Source organism: Salminus brasiliensis, chromosome 8 (assembly GCF_030463535.1).
Source record: "Salminus brasiliensis chromosome 8, fSalBra1.hap2, whole genome shotgun sequence".
In the NCBI taxonomy this organism is placed as follows: Eukaryota; Metazoa; Chordata; class Actinopteri; order Characiformes; family Bryconidae; genus Salminus; species Salminus brasiliensis.
This window is the reverse complement of record NC_132885.1, coordinates 8,419,964-8,437,675: the sequence shown is the minus strand read 5'-3', so window position 1 is coordinate 8,437,675 and position 17,712 is coordinate 8,419,964. Positions and strand designations below refer to the sequence as shown.

Below are 17,712 nucleotides of genomic sequence, written 5' to 3'. Positions count from 1 at the left end.
CAGTGGAGGGCTTTGTGTTTTAAGCTACCTTTACTCCTGATTCGCCAGCAATGTGTAATGTGGTGTATTCTGGTGTCTGTTGTTTCAGGGTTAGTTAGTGTGCTCAGACAAAGGACATGCAGGCACTGAGTACCCCTAGGTGTTCTGGGCACTGGGGCTTCCACTGGGTGCCTTGCCGTTGCTGCCCTCTGCTGGGAGACAGCAGCACAGACCGACCCCTTACAGATACCAGCTGGATTAAACTACTGCCACACAGTCAGCCTGGCTGTAGGTTACTGCAATGTGTCCTTTAGAGTCAGAGAGAACATCTATGCTTTTCTGCTCAAGTAAAAATACTGAAATACATGTTAACATATTTTATAATACCACATTATTATAATAGTAATACTGAACAAAACACAGGTTTTAAAAAGCAGTTTTTAGTGTTTCTGTACAGGTTCAAACTTCTTCCTCCTCTAATTCAGTGTAGTTCAGCTGGAGCTAGCCCCCCAGCTCTGCTACATGAAAGACCACCGCGCAGCCATGAGCCCCTACCTGTACTTGTGCTGCAGAGCTGAATGGATACAAGACAGACCATCAGACGATGAGCAAGAAGGTTCATGATGTTCAGGTCAAATTAATCCAGCACTTAAACCTGCATCATATTTTAGAGAAGCCAGGTCAGACCATCTGGACCAAGCAGCTCTTTGCTCCTCCTCTACTCATGACGCAACTTAATAATCAACCATAACCATTGATGATTATCATTAATTATATTTAATTAAACGATGGAGGAACAGAGGACAAACCATCGTTATATTTTGTCTCAATTCCTGATCTTTCTCGACGCAGAAGCAAGGGACCGTCTAAAAAGTGCGAACATTGTTTAAAAACGTAGCTCCATTCATTTTAAAGGATGTTTTTTTTTTTTTTTTTTAGCACTTTCACATTTAAACTATGCATGTAGTGAACTTCTAAAACATAAATAACATATAGATATATTTGACATAGATATCAACTGAAAACTGAGAGAACTGAAATGGAGTATTTTGAAGTGATGTCCATAAAAATGGTATAGGATATAGGACAAAGGGTAGTGAATAGGGGAGAAGTTTTGGACTCAGCGTGTGTGAACCCTTGGCTAAATCTTAGAGGTATGTGGACAGTGGTAAGGATGGTGGCATGACCTGGGCTTGGGCACCAGAATATATATATATATATAAGTCATAGTACAGAATATTTTCATGCAATATTTTTAATACTTTTTCATCTTTTGATCAATACATTTTTATTTTTTTCATTTTTACATTAATTATCATGTGGTTTTCCAGCTTCACCTCATGACACAGTACATTATTGGCTGCAACTGTTTATTGGCTGCTGTCTGAAAGGCTCAGTGAGCTGATTTTAATACTAAACGATGCTTTACTACACCAACCATTTCCATCACTTTTCTTAAAGTTTTTATAGCACTTTAATATAGTGTTTAATTTTCAACAATAGTGTCAAATAATCACAATATCAGCATTATTCTACTGATGTAGAGATGTTTGTGGTACTGTTATACTGCTGCCTGCTGCCAGTGTGTGTCTGCTTACCAGCAAATACAGGAATCAAATGAGGGCACTGAACCTTGTATGATCAGCAGCACTAGCTCTTGTTGACCTCTGCAGAGCCAGTAGAGCGCAGTGTTGTACAGTGAAGGGGACTTTTGGTAGAGGGTGTGGCTGTAAGGTTAATATTTCCTGGTTAGGTGAACATACACGACAAAAGACATATGAAGGAGTTTCATATGCTGAATGAATGAATGAGTGAGTAAGGGAGGGAGGGAAGGGGAGAGAGGGAAGGAGAGCTATAGAGAAAGAATGAAGGGAGGGTAGTAATTTTCATATGCTGGAGAGGTTTCACTTTCCCAGTGCCTGGTTTATGAAGATGATTCAGTACAGAAACGATCATTGGGTTTTGTATGGGGTTCATATATACAGAGTCCCCTCTGTCCGGCTGGGGTTTTCCCTCTTGGGTTTCAGGACAGCGTCTAAGCGTTTACAAAACACTATGAATAGTGTTATATAATTATATAATGTGTTAAAATAAACACGAGTGTTAACATACCAGTAGTACACAGACACTAACTAAGATCACCTGAAACGGGTACAGAGTGAGTGAGGGAGGGAATGAGGGAAAGAACACAGAAGTGAGATAAGGAAAGGAAAAAAAGCACTATATTTCACTCCACTGCGCTCCAACTTTTTAATCATATAGACACAGAAATAAAAGACAGAATATGAGTTATGTTTAATGTGAAGATAAAAAGACACATCTATTCTATACCTCTAACACTGTTCATTATTGAGTAAATTCAGGTATTTTATCTGAATAAAAGCATAAATGTTGCGAACACCAGCCAGTTCTCATGACCCATTTCCTGACACCCAAAACCTGTTTTTTTAATCATCCAGGCCTGCAGCTCTAAAACATTCAAAAGTACAATATCACTCATACATGAGCCTGTAGTTTTATGGGAACTGTACAGGTTCCTCTGCAGATAAGATTAAGATCTAGTTTTTGACCTCATAAATGCAAATCCATTGCATCAGCAGTACAACAGACCTTACACGGTCGGTTGCTACACCAGTCCTACTGGATTCAGTCTTACTCAGTTTCCGCTTACACTGAATTCTTTACTGTTTGATTAGTTAAACAGGTGTTACTAGACCTTAAACACTGCAGACATTCTTTTCCCTACTTCACATTTCAACTATCAAAATGAGCCTTACTGCTTTCACTGCCTTGTTCCATTACAAATACATCAGTCCACAGGCACCAGCACTCTAAGTAAAGATGCTACATTATTTGGTTCTATAAAGAGCCATTACTGCAAAAGAGATTATTTTTTAAGAGTGAACTTGGTCTATAAACTGTTTTTGATAAAAAGAGCTAGACCATTCACTTATCCAGAGTGACTTTCCTCTCCTTTAGACACATATATGCATTAGAGGTCAGCTGCAGTTAACAATGTTAACACTAACACAGGTAGTGACTGATAAACCCATGTGAGCTCATTACAAATAAATATCCTTAACAGAGACTGACCAGAGTTTGTGTTTCCTAAATCTTGACTAACACTACTTTAATGCTTGTAATAAGGGTTTCTCAGGTCAGTCAGAAGTTACTTCATGTGATGAACAGTTTAAATCTAATAAATACTTAACAATGCAAAGCTAAATCAAATAGAAGAACAAAAGCAACTATTTTTTAAATCAATCAAAGCCACAACACTTCAGTTCAACTTCATGTCCAATAGTACTTCAATAGTGGCATTATTTTCAGCATGTTTAATTCATTAATAAATTAATATGAATAAATATTCATTAATAAATGAAAATGAAAAGCAGAGACAGCAACTCCTGTTGGCTCCTCTATTAGGTCGTCCTACAGTAAGTATGCCAATTTCAGGCTGAGCACAAAAACACCTTTAACAAGACATTTGAAGAGCTTTTCAGAGATCATTAGTATTAGTAATGCTTTGTGATGCTTTAGAGGTCATTCTCCCTACAACTTTGTTCTGCTCTGTGAAATGTTGATACTGAAACATGCAGACACACAAACATGGATAGGCTGTTAAAAAAACAGAATTGCATTTCAGTCTAAAGGATTTTGCAACAATAACATGACATCAGCAGCGTCAGCCTCTCCTTTTCTGAAGGACACCAATAGAAACAGGTGCAGCTGCTATTATTAGTCAGCCCTGTGAGTCATCACCTTAAGTATCTTCAAATTCCATTAGCAAACCAAAATAAGGCCTTAATGGCCTGCAGTCATTGTAACATGCTTTAAAAGGCTATCTGGCCAGGCTGTCTGGCTTCCTTCTGCATGCACCAGCTAGCTGTGAAGTGACAAACACACAATGAAAAGTGTTAGCACTTTCTGCAACTCCTTGAAAAAGCTGTTGTACTGTTCTGTACTGTACAGCTTCTCTCACTTCCTCTCACAAGGATGGCCTAGTCATTCCACCCACCCAAAAAAAACCCGAATCATGTGCAGATTGCTCATCCTCATCAAGGATACCTGCAAGGACTAAGGGGGCAGCATGAACAGCCAAAAAAAAAAAAAAAAAAAAAAAAAAACGTCCCCTAGCCACTGAGAACAGAGCCCCAAAATTGGCCTCATTAAATGCTAAATATTTAAATGAGACATAATATCGTATAAATAAAATACATTTCACACCTGCACTAACGTGCGTGTTTCTAATTGTATCCTTTGGTTTCCCATCAAACTCTTCCAAGGCTGACATTGCAATATTTACTTCAGGCAGTAATAAGGTTTGATATTTTGCAAATGCTGCAACAGCTTAAGCAAATGCTGCAACTCTCAGGCATAGGCGGCGAGGCTCATGCAATCAGCTCTAATCTCTTGCCATTCACCAACAGAACATTCCTCTCAGTACATTCTGAGCTGAATCCCACTCCAAGAACCTCACAAAATACATTATATGGACAAAGTATTGTTGGGAGTAACTGTCTCTGGAGCATTGCTGTAAGAATTTGAATGCATTCAGCAACAAGCGCGTTAGTGAGGTCAGATTGTGGGATGATCCCCATCCCAGTCAATCCCCAACTCCACAAATCATCCTAAACGTATTGGGTGAAGCAATATCCATCCATCATTCCAGAGAGCGCAGTTCCACTGCTCAATGCTGGGGGGCTTTTTACCCCTCTAGACCATGCCTGGCATTAGGCAGCATGGCGCCAACAGGGTCATGTTTATCTGCTCCAGAGAGTCCTACTTTATTGGCAGTGCTTCTCTACAGGGACTAGACGAGCTGTGTGTGTGTGAGTGTGTGTGTGTGCGTGTGCACGCATTTGCACATCTGTGTCAGCAATGGGGACAACTTAAAGTAGCTGAATGCATGGACTTCATGGGATGTCCTAATTCATTTACATGACTGTATGGTCACCTAAAATGGCTCAGTGGTACATTTTCTTTTTTTAATCGGTGAGACATGCCCTCTATAAATGTTTTTGATGGTTTGACCTCTGGGTGCTGCTGTTACAAGTCATCTTAAATGTATTAATGGGAGCATGTTGAGCTTTACATGAATTTAGATATCAAAAGTCATTTCCATTAGATTAGATTGCTGGTAACTCAAATTACAGAGGCCAGTGTAGTGTTAGGAGTCTTGCCCAAGGACTCTTATTGGTGTAGCACAGCATAGTCAGCCAGACTGGGAATCAAACCCCAGTCTCCCACGTGGTATGGTAGTTCACTGGCAGGTAGTGGTGTTATCTGTTGCGCCACACATACCACGTCATTACAGTACTCCTACTGTTAGTTCAGGACTTGGAAGTGAGCAATCTTGTGCCCCAGTAACTGCTGTGTTCATATATGATATAAGCTGACCATAAACTACCTGTGTGTTTGCATTACATAAACTATATGGACAAAAATATGATTATTCATGGACACAAGATTATGCTATATGGATGCTTATTCATTGTTTCTTCTGAAATCACTTTTGTTGGAGTGACTGTCCAGGGAAGGCTTTCTACTAAACTTTGGAGCATTGCTGTGAAGATTTGCTTGCATTCAGTGATGAGAGTTAGTGAGGTCAGGATGTTGGATGATCACCACCCCACCTCATCCCCAACTTATCCCATAAGTACTGTATGGAGCAACAGCGTTCTAAAGAACAGTTCATCCCCAACTCCCAGACTCATCTGCACACCTGTGTCAGCAAGGGCTACAACCTAAAGTAGCTGGATGCATTCCTTACAACTGGTGTCTGTTCAAACAGTCAGACATTATTTTGTTACACTATAAGAAATACTGCATATTATAACTTCATGAAGTCCTGTGTAGTGCTGTGTTGCTCTATGTAGCACCATGGTCCTAGAGGAAGGGGAGATAGCTTTGTAAGTGTTGCAGATTAATTTACCTAGCCTAATTAAAGATAGAAGTTAGTTCTGTGACTAACTTGGTTTTCTAAATATTAAGCTCCACTGTCCAGTTGGTCGTTAAAATGCCTGGTTAAGTCTCACTCTAAAAGCATTCCTTTTATTAGCATACATAAAGTGATGCTCTGTCATTGTGTCTCTGTCACACACTGGGGTTTTCACACAGCTTTCAGTACATGGTGTGACCTATCTGCATTAGAGCATATACCAGGGTATGTAAATGAAAGACTCATATTAGAACTTTACTATAAGTGTAAGGAGGTGTTTAAAATAGGCCTAGAGAGGCCCATCGTTGTTTTCACCCAGACCTCTACAGCCTCTGGTGCTAGACAGGGCGGCCTCATTTGTCTTGCGTGCAAAGCGATCGTGGGAACTGTGCTTAATACTTTATTTTAATGAGAAGCTAGTTTGTCTTCCCCAAAGCTGAAATGAAATCTACACCACATCTAAACTGGTGACTGACAATCCTGTGGATCAAATCACTAGAGAACAGGACTATACTGCCATGTGACAAAAATTTAGACACCCCATGAATACTTCAAATCTTCATCTGAACACTACTGAGAGATGGAGGTAATTTACCTAACACATACAACCAAAGAAATATCTTCAGCATCAGCAATGGTTACAACTGAAAGAATCTGAATGCATTCAGTAGAAGAGTGTCCATAAATATTTAGACATATAATATATGTTTAAAACAAATGTGATGTGATGAAAATACATGACTGTATGGCCACCTGAAACAGCTCAGTGGTACTTTTATTTTTGGATCAACACAACCCTGAAGGCCTATTTACAATGTTGGAGGCTTGATGTCTGGGTGCTGGTCAGTGTTAGAAGTCATCTAAAACGAAGGGACACAGAAAGAGCATTTACTGAGATATGCAGGACGTCTTACAAAACAACTTCAACCAGCTGCTTTACAGGGTTAGAGTTGTCTATTTAAGCCTGAGATAATGCAATTACCTAATGCAAGCAGCAGTACGTGGCCACTAAATGCACCAGTAAGTGAACTTGATTGCTGAGGGTGTAGTGCAATCATACAGTCATAGCTCCAGGTCATTGTCATGGGATGATCACGCTCGTCTCATTAGAAAAACAGACACGTGGGATTCTGCTGGAGAGATTAGTCAGATGACAATTAGACCATGGGACAAATTCTTTCACTAAACTTGATTCATAACTCAGGTTTAGAGTTACCTACAAACACAGATTATAGCAAAACAGCAAGACCTACCCTATCTAACCAGCACTAACCTGCCCTCGACCTGTCCTCAACTACCAGGTAATCCACTCCAGTCTGTGTATTAGTTTGTCCATATGTCCTCCAGTCAGCAGAGCTTGTGAAACGTGTAAAAATTAAACACTCTGTTGTTTACTTGCACAATATACAATATGACCCCTGTAAGGACATTTATGATATTTAGGAATTCTGAACAGACCGAACAAACTCTCTCTCCAGCAGAATCCCATGTGTCTGGTTTTCTGAAGGACCATTTTGTTCCCCTACTCAAGAGGATAAAGCCTCCCCACCACGACAAGGTATGGTCCAATCGGAGAGGGAAAAAAAAAAAGACACCTACTGATCTCACTGATCACCTGACCTGAGATAAAGAAGAACGGTGATGCCGACTTTCTTTTCGTTCTTTTAAACAGACTCTGCTCTCTTGTGTGTCCTATTGTTGCTTCTCTGGTCCTTAGCTCTCCTGCTCTTGCTCCTCTAGTCCCTTAAGCGAAGTCTCAGTGTTCGTGGTCCTGTGCCTTGTCCTCACATTATTTTCAGTTCTTCTGCTGCTACAGTTCCTGTCCCAGGAAGGTGACTGGACTGGTATAGTTGGAGAATTTAGACGACCAGCTCACACAGCTTTATAAGTTCATTCTGCCACTGCTGTCCCTGTGGTTCCCTGTGGTATTGGGCACAGGAACATGCTCAGAAGGCCTAGAGAGGATGGGTTTAAATTAGCATTACATTCATTGTTGGTTGAGTCTTGCATCAGGAATAATTTTGGAGGATATTTTATTAACAATGAGAAAACATTTTAGATGATGTTTGGGGTTATCAGGACTCAAAACATGAACTTACAACAACTTTATAAATCATTTTAGACTTTTACAGATCTGTACATTACATTAAAATTAATAAACTTACCTTTCTCTCAGTTGTGAAATACATTTGGAAAATCTCCAAGTAAAGACACATTTTGAAATAAAAAATATAGCAAGTCCAATGACAAGGGTGGAGAACAAACTCCAACAGGCAGTACTGGATCCTTAGAGGAAAGAGGAGAAAAGGTTCTTTTTAACACCATGTGAAAGAACGGCACTACAGTCAGCTCAAACAGGCTTCACTTGGCTTATAAGAACACTGTTTAAATTACGGAGACCCATGGGACCCACATAATTGGATCAAATAATTCCAGGTTTTCCCAGAAAGATCAAATAATATGATAAAATTAATCAAATGAATACTATGAATACTTTACTACAAAAGCAACCAACACACCCTTGCTACACATGAAACCGTACATTTAGTTTCTAACAGTTTGTGAGCATTTTCAGCTGACAGGAATAGAACTTAACAGCCACAGACTGAGGCGTTAGTTTAACATGCAGTAAAAGTCTGGTAAACTGCTGCAACTGCAATTTAATATAGTTACTCACATGCTTGAGTGCTGATTGTGTCTGTGACAGCATGTTCACGTACAGAGTGCTGGTCGGTAAGTGCTTATTATTATTGTTAAATTAGAGTAATGAAACCGCGCCAGTGAAGCGCACTGCTGTTTATGTATTGCATTTTTACAGCAGCACTCTGCTAAACCAATAAGGATAGCTGAAGGGTTCATATTGTTCGATCATGTTTCTTGAATATCAGACGTGGTGGCGGCAGAGGAGGCGGAGGCGGGAGTTGGCAGTGGGAATGACACCCTACACCACCCAGATGCTGCTCACCTGTGGCCGTGCAGGCAAATGAGCCAGATGAATGGCATAAAAGGACGTGCTTAGTCACACACAGGGAGTGGCACTGTACACATGTGTAGTGACCCTTTATAGCTCCACTCGAGCTGATCTGTTCTGTAAAGTTTTTGTTTGGGTGTGGTGGAGGGAGGTTAAATAAAGGTATGTGTGTCAGTTGAGCCCTGGGTTTGTGTCGTCAATATTGTACATACAGCCATATATATATATACATACACATTATATATATACACATACATACACACACACACACACACACCTTACTCACCTGTGGAAATATGCATGTACATAGTGGCTGTTCCATTTCCATACTGGTTTGAAGCTTTACACATATACAGGCCATTATTATTAGAGTCCAGTAAGATTTCCAGCTTCTCATTATCAACTCTGCCAGAAAGCGTCTTGTTTACCCTGTAAAAAAACCCCAAAAAACTAAATGTTACTATTCTGTAATACTCTTTAACAGCACAATCCAGGAATGGTCAGAATATTCCGATATTCTGATGACCGTATGCTTAGAATTCCCCCCCTCTCTCTCCTCGTTGCAGGTTTAAATCTACCCCTACACCCATAATGAATGTGTGTCTAGCTGCCTAAAGAATGTGAATGCTGCGAACACAAAAATAAGAACGAGCTGTTGCATGATTGACTGTACAGATTCAGCAGGAGCTCTCCTTCTACAAAGTGCTGAAAGCTAAAGAAAAGAGAAACTGATGGATTGCTGCAATTCTGGAATCCAGGCACTGAACCGTGTGGCAGCTCACTGATTGATGAAGGCATGCTGTGAAAACAGGTGGGCAAAAAACAAGCTTACTGTAGATGCCAATTTAGTGACATGCTAAGGTCAATTACAAGTGAAAGCAATCTAAACCTGGAAGAGCCAGTCTACTAAATGAGCCTGAATGCAGTGGAAACCACTCCTAGGACCCTTCACTCGACTCTGTGCTCTCAGATATGATGCTTTATCCACTAAATGGGTGTGGTTTGAGCCTCGGTTGGCTGGACATTCCTGGCTACACATCACTGTACATGGACCATTGGCTTTTTGATAATTTGAATGGATCACTGTAGAGTCCAACTGTCTTTAACTTCAGCAGATAATCGTTTACATCATTCCCAGCTTGGCCAGGTTTTTCCCTAATAAACGCAGCGGCTGTGTCGCAGACTAAAGGGTTGTGTTTCAATGGGAGTGTGATGTCAATGCATAACCCTCTATAGAAGCAGGTAGGAAACGTTCTTACTGTAATGTTTTCTGGGTTTTTGTTTATCTAACTTCAACACAGGAAGATCTAATACATTTTAACAGGACGTAGTTTTGAATTTGTAGTTAAATAGCTGAGTTCAATTTAAGCTGAGTTCCACTGAAATGGAGTTCCTCTACTGTAATAGACTGTAAATGCTGATAATACCAAGTGAAAGCACAAAATGTCTGTGAAACATTAAAAGCACTGATATTTTACCAATGTCTGTTGTGAGCAGTGCAGCTGCACCCAGCCATTGTTCAGCGCTCCATTACCTGCTCCAGGTGAACGTGGTTGGTTGAGGATTGGCATCAGCAACACATCTAAATTCTTGGGATGCTGTCGGAACATTAACTGAAACTATATACACAATCTGCGGAGGATCTGAGAGAAAAAAGCAAACACACACGCACACACACATTAACAGACTTTTAACAGACAAAATAGCAAACCAACCAGACCAAATTTCACTAAAAATTATTTAGAACTTTTAATAAAATTTAGAAGTTGACCGAACACTAAACAGAACGGTCAGTCTGCCTGAATGAAGGGCAGTGGAGTGCTTCTAGTGAGTGGATCCATGCCTTTGCTGGTGCTTTTCAAGCCTAGCTTAAAGCCTAGCTTCAAGTCATGTTCTTTGGTACAAACATACTTATGAACCTATCTTAATTTGACCTTCTTCTGCACATTTTTGCTGAAAATGCAAAAAAAAAAAAATAGAAAAAACAAATATGCTGTTGCCTACACTATGTGTCCAAATGTTTGTGGACACTCCTTCTATTGAATGCATACAGCCTCATATTGTCTAAATACAATGATTGATTGTTTGCAATGGACCACTAGGGTATTAAGGACAGTTACCTGGCTGACAGCAACTTACAGTGGATGACTAGTGCATAGTCCAGTATGAGCTCCTCCTTCAGGGTAGGGTGATTCACCAAACACTGAACCTTCTGCTGGTTCAGCTCTCGGGATGCTACACCAATCAGGTGGCTTTTGACAGTGTAGAATCCATCAGGTTCTGCAGACACATTAGTTTCTACCTTCACAAGGTCACTCAGAGCACCGAGATTCCAGGAAACATGTGCCTCAGGCTGAGCTTTAGCGGTGCAGGTTACCAAGATCACTTCAGAATCACCAGCAACAGGGATCACATCAGCGTTCACACTGACGACAGGAGGAACTGTAATAGAAGACAGATACATCAGTACACAGCAGAATGAAAATGAAAAGCAAATAAATGCAGCGTTTAATTTTGCATACAAAGATAAACTACAGTTTCTACCAATTTGCAAATGTAAATTAGTTTAAGACCACAAACTAAATTTAAAATAAAATTAACCAAACCACAAAGGAACAGGGAACAAACCAGACCATGTCACAGAAGTGACTTACACACCAAATTTAAAAAAATATATTTTATATATATACACCAGAACTGCAAAACAGTTGTTTTTAGTTCCTGCTTGATGTGCTGTTACTCTTTACTAAAAACGAGCCTAACAGACACTATCTGTCTTTTTAGTCCTTTAATTTCATTATCGGAATGAGGTTTTTGTCCTGCCGTGTTTTGTGCTGCAAGTAAACCATTAAAACCTTTTTAAATTCCACATTCTTGAAAGTCATTAAAGGGTCCCTAGAATGGAAAGCATTCTCTCTTGGTATAATTGAATAATAAAAGTTACATGAATCCAACAAACTGAACCTCAAACACTGTTCCCTTCGTTAAAAAGAAAGCCCTGCTCTGCTAGCTCCAGTCAAACTCGATGAAGCTGTTGTTTTCTGACATCCAGTTATACGATATACTTCTATGGGAGAACACAGTGTTTTTGTTACTGACTGTTTTCTGAGAACAAATTAGCCACAATTGTGCTTCAGTAGAACAAGCTGGAGAACAACACCTCACAAACAAACACCTCACAAACCAGGTCTCTACTACAGCTTTGCCTGAAACTGATGTATGGAAGGGGGAGGGCTGGGTGCAAAAGCTGGGGAAGTGGCATCTCAGGTATCTGTGCTAGACTAAAAGCTAATCCCAGCGTTTTCTTCATTTTTTTGTGGTTTGCAGCAGCAGCAGACCCAAACTCACCCACACGCATATGGTGCATTTCTACATAAGAATTGTGAAACTCTTGTGAAAGGGTTGTGAGACTTTCATCATGTTGTCTGCTTGCATGGCTCTGCATCGCTCCATCCAATTGTGAAACCTGTCTGTGTTAAAAGTGACCTGGTCACAGAGTACAGCTCCCTCCAGAATTTCTCACAGCCTTAAAATATTATAAAATGAAAAAATTATATATTAATTGGACCCCCCCTTATCCCTTCAAAACAGTCCATCACTAAAAGCGCCTACAAGGGGCATGTGAGCATCAGAACTAGACCATGGGGCAATAGTTCCTCATCTGAGAAATCACATTTTCCTTTGCATTATTCAGACGACCGGGTGTGTGTGAGTCACTTATCTGGGGAAAACATTGGACCAGGACGCACTGTAGGAAAAAGGCAAGCCAGCAGAGGCATTGAGATGCTTTGGCCAATGTTGGGCAACCTTGGGTCCTAGCATTCTTGTGGATGACTCTTTTGAAAGCACTGACTCCAGTAGACCTTGGAAGGTACTGTGGTATCTGGCATCAAGACTTAAGCAGCAGATCCTTTAAGTCCTGCAAGTGGTGAGGTGTGTCCTCCATGGATCAACTGGTTGCTGAATAATGGCAGGGTGTATTATCCTAAATAGGGAATACTGTTGACATGAAGGGATGTACTTGGTCTGCAACAGTGTTTAGGAAGGTGGCATGTCAAATAAATATCCACATGAACGGCAGGACCTAACGTTTCCAGAAGAACATTTGGAAGAGCACCACACTGCCCCAGTTTGTTTGCCTTCTTCCTGTAGTGCATCCTGCTCCCATATCTTCCTCAGGTACGTGACTCACACAGAAAAACAAGAAAACAAGATTCCTCAGTTCTGGTGTTCAAATTTAGGCACATTCAGTGGTGGGCATCAGTATTCTGGCTGGTCTTTGGCTATGCAGACCCTCAACCAACAAGACATTAGACAAGGGATTAGACAAGACAGTCTAGTCTTAACACCCCACGCCTACAAATGAGCATACAATAGAGTTGAAGAAAAAACCTAAAAATCCTAAATGTATTGCTTACATTAACATGAAGGACATCTCTTACCATGTACAGTAAGCGGTATCTCTCTCTCAAAGGGTCCACTTGGAAAGATGTTGAAAATGCACGTGTAGATTCCTTCATCTGCTAAGTTCACATTCTTCAGGCGAACTGAACCAATGTATTCTTGAATGTTTCCAATAAATTCAATTCTGTCTCCTAATCCATTGATGTTTTCTGTTTTGCCGTCTGGAGTGATGACAAAAATATTCTCATTCTTAGGGCTATTCGGTGTCCTTTTTTGCCATGTAATCCGTGTAAGTTGCTCACTTGTGTCGACCAGCTGACAGAACAAGATGCCTTCCTCTCCTGCTGTGAAGGTGACCCTTTGACCAATGACCTTTATGGCTGTTCAAAAAGAAACAAACAAAAATGAAGTAAGGTTAAAAGAACAGATCAATTATACCTAATAAATGTTGCCATTAATGAATAATACAAATAAATAAATTAATTAATTAATTAATAAATAAATGGAAAAAAAGGATAGGAACCCGTAATCAGGCTTCTCCCAGCTTCCCAGCCCCTAGTCTACAAGCCCACCTGCCCACCTACAAGATGCTGCCTTAAGACCTCCCCTTCCCTAGAACATACCATCCTAAAGGGTTACAATCTAGAGATGCATTAAAATCAGTATGTAATATACATTAGTTAACTCAGAGACAATTAATTTAGATTCCAATATATATACATAGCACAAATCTACAGCATAACACAATAATTCATTTCTCCATTCACTTTCTACATGAGATATTGACAGAGGACCCCCCCCCCCCACCCTGCTTTGAGGAGATTAACCAGGTAAGTACCATTATGCCCAACAATATAATTTCAATATAATTATTATATTTATATAATTTCAGGTATAAAAAATACTAAGATACTAAGAAAATTAGCTGGATCGGGTATGGGATAATTAGTCTGATCCAAGGGAATTCATTTTTATAGAATCACCGGTATTCTAGGCTTCATAACTCAGAATCAGAGCAACCTACAGGCATCATACACATATATCATCATATCATAGCAAACAGTGTAGTAATCCAGCTCGTTTTCCATAAAAGAAGAACCGAGAAGGGAGGAGCTGCTCGCTCCTCTTTAGTCTCATAGACTTGGAACTTCATAATAAAAGCCTGAGCCCAGACAACACTGTGTATATAAGCACAAGTATTATATATAGGTGACAACTTAACAGAAATTGGGTTCATTTATATCTGTAAAATCGGTATCAGGTCTTGGCCGACACACAAAGTTGTGTAAAAGTGTGAAAAAGATGGATCGGTGCATGCCTAATAAACAGTACCACCTTTTAGACATGGCACCACATTTGAGGAAGATGAATAGAAGGAATGCAGCATGTTGCTGTAGAAAGGTGGCAGTGGTAATGGTGATGCATTGCTTTGTTAGTACTGTGCACACCTAGTTCACCCCAGAGTTCAAATGTATTAGAATTATACATTTAAAAAAGTTGGATAAAAAGGGGTTAACTCTTCACACTTGGCCGTTTGAGCTACGCAGCAGTAAAGATGCAAACTTGCACAGACCAGTCAATTTTTACTGTATACTCTGTGCCTTGGAATGAAATTACACCCAGGACAGCACTTTGCTCAGCAGCTGCATCAGCAGTGCTATTCACCACTATCCTTAAGATCAAAATCTGCAGACTTAAACGGACATTTAAACTCCTCCACGAAGACAACATTTTCTCTCAAATCGAGCCACAAAACTAGGTGAGAAATGTATGGATTAAAATTAATTTCCTGCAAGATTGTATGGTTAGGGTTCATTAACCTTAAAACACAGACCTCATGTGTGTATATCACTTACATCTAAAATGTCTTTTCAGATGTCACCAAAAGGGGTTCAGTACCCAGGAGCAGAAAATACTTGAGACAGTACTTTGCTGCTATACTAGTATTATTTTGGACTTATATAAACTTATATTTGAGTATTATTTATATTGAATAATTATCTTTTTACTCAATTACACATTTCAGTAAAACAAAAAAAACAAGCTTCTTAATTCTTACATGTCCATTTTGTCCTTAAAGATATAGACTACAAGTCTCAAAGGCCTGTTGTTTTTTCTCTGTTCTTATCAGTAGTGTTGGTGAGCTTTAAGATTTATTGTTGTTGTTATTTGTACTAAAACATCCAACAAAATTCATTCAAAATCAGTGTAACAATGGGAATTTGTGTTGGGACCAGTACCACACATTCATCACTGCACCATACAGCAAGAAATAAAATGCAATATTCTTGTTGGGTCAAAACCCTTTAAACTTTTTGAGTACTTCACAGAGTTTCAATACTGTGACACTTTCATAATTTTGCCACATTATTTTCTCTTCTAACTGAGTATGAATCTGACACATATCCATACCTCCACAAGTTTTAGGAGCCCTAGAATGTCAAACTGCAATTTGGCATGATTTACAATGTTAAAAAAATCCAGCAGAATCAAAACAGAGCTGTAAAACAGGCCGATTCCAAAACCCCCAAACTGTTACATCACAGTCTTGACTGGTTATATTTTCAACCTGATTTCTAGCATCTCTTTGGCGTTTTCTGGGATGGCAAATTCTACTTTTCAGTTTGTCTCACTTTCGGTTGTAAAAGTAGTCCAAAGATTTTCGATACCCTCGCTGAAGCCCTCTGTTGGATACTGCTTAACGTACAAAGGTTGCCTTTTGTTCTCCACCTCCTTGATGAGTCTCGCAGCCCTTTCCGACACCTTTCGTCACCTGGGGATTCCCCTCTCTGATGAGAAAACCATGGGCCCTTCAACCTTCCTCGAATTTCCTTGGCATCACCTTGGACTTCGTTTTTTTCCAAACCTCCCTTCCTCAGGAGAAGCATGACCGCATTACTCAGTCTCTCTCTGCTTTTCTCAGTTCTCCTACCTGTACCAAACAGCAGCTCCTCTCCCTTCTGGGCCACCTTAACTACGCGACCTTATGATTCTCTTGATAACCAACATGTGCACACACAAGTAACTAGGCAGACGCCTATCCACATTACCATAGTTACTTTAGCTGGAGTGAATAAAAGCTAAGGTGTGAGCTAAACTACAGCGTCTGATAAACGCCTTAAATGTAAATGTAATGTGAGTACAATACATTTACATTTAAGGTGTGTATCAGACGCTCTTATCCAGAGCGACTTCGCTGTTTACTCAGAAAATATCCCTAGATAGTTTGTGTTGGCTAGGATCCAAAATATCCCTCTAAGCTTAGATGCTACTAAATCTAAAAGTCAGTATGGAGACCACAGTACTCTTGTTGTCCTCCATGGATCACATCAGTGAGCTTTTTAGAGTGTTCTGACCCAGTCTTGGCTTCAGCTACACTACAGTTACTGATAATGAGAGATGAACAGAGGTCTTATGGGCATTTTTCCCCACTGGTTGGTTGAGCAGAGGGTGATGGCAGATGGACTACTGTTGATAAGCTACGGTTACAGACACTTGATAATGTAGCCAGTGAGCTTATGCATATATATCTTATAACCAGTAGTCCATCTGCCATCACCCTCTACTTATCAGGAACACTGGCATGGTAGTAGTCTCGTGTTAACATATATTGTAATACCATATTATTATTATTATTATTATTATTATATTATTCTCTGGATATGGAAGCAGCAGAGAACTGCTAACCTAGCTACTGAACAAAACACAGGTTTTAAAAAGCAGTTTTTAGTGTTTCTGTACAGGTTCAAACTTCTTCCTCCTCTAATTCAGTGTAGTTCAGCTGGAGCTAGCCCCCCAGCTCTGCTACATGAAAGACCACCGCGCAGCCATGAACCCCTACCTGTACTTGTGCTGCAGAGCTGAATGGATACAAGACAGACCATCAGACGATGAGCAAGAAGGTTCATGATCTTCAGGTCAAATTCATCCAGCAGAAAAACAAATCCAGCATCATATTTTAGAGAAGCCAGGTCAGACCACCTGGACCAAGCAGCTCTTTGTTCCTCCTCTACTCATGACGCAACTTAATAATCAACCATAACCATTGATGATTATTATTTATTATATTTAATTAAACGATGGAGGAACAGAGGAACAAACCATCGTTATATTTTGTCTCAATTCCTGATCTTTCTATTTTACCGAGTTCATTTCATCAAAATAGGAGGAGTCTCTGCATCAGACGCGGAAGAAACAAGGGACCGTCTAAAAAGTGCGGACATTGTTTAAAAACGTAGCTTCATTTATTTTAAAAGGTGGGTATTTTTTTTAGCACTTTCACATTTAAAACATGTAGTAAAATTCTAAAACATAAATGAGTTTGACATATAGATGTCAAATCACTTGTGGTCTACAGAGACACCAGTTACAACCTTTAGTTTGGGAAAGTATTATTTAATGATTTTATTATTAAGTT

General features: G+C 39.8%; 1 protein-coding gene across 3 annotated transcripts; it reads right to left on the bottom strand.

Annotated features, from left to right (window-relative positions):
* Nucleotides 1–2,204: 2,204 nt before the first annotated feature.
* Nucleotides 2,205–17,424, bottom strand: LOC140560874 (nectin-1-like). Of its 3 annotated transcripts, XR_011980002.1 has the most exons (8): nt 17,137–17,424; nt 13,334–13,675; nt 11,031–11,333; nt 10,426–10,534; nt 9,178–9,320; nt 8,086–8,206; nt 6,903–7,875; nt 2,205–6,780 (listed from the first exon to the last, which is right to left on the bottom strand). XR_011980002.1 is itself a non-coding variant. In XM_072685498.1 (7 exons), exons 1-7 carry the CDS (start codon nt 17,201–17,203, stop codon nt 7,803–7,805), a joined length of 1,158 nt encoding a protein of 385 aa, XP_072541599.1. In that variant the 5' UTR covers nt 17,204–17,424; the 3' UTR covers nt 2,205–7,802. The 3 variants fall into 3 exon arrangements, 2 of the variants coding, with proteins under 2 accessions (XP_072541599.1, XP_072541600.1); XM_072685498.1 differs by having other exon boundaries at nt 2,205–7,875; XM_072685499.1 differs by having other exon boundaries at nt 2,205–7,840.
* Between the last annotated feature and the right edge of the window lie 288 nt (nt 17,425–17,712).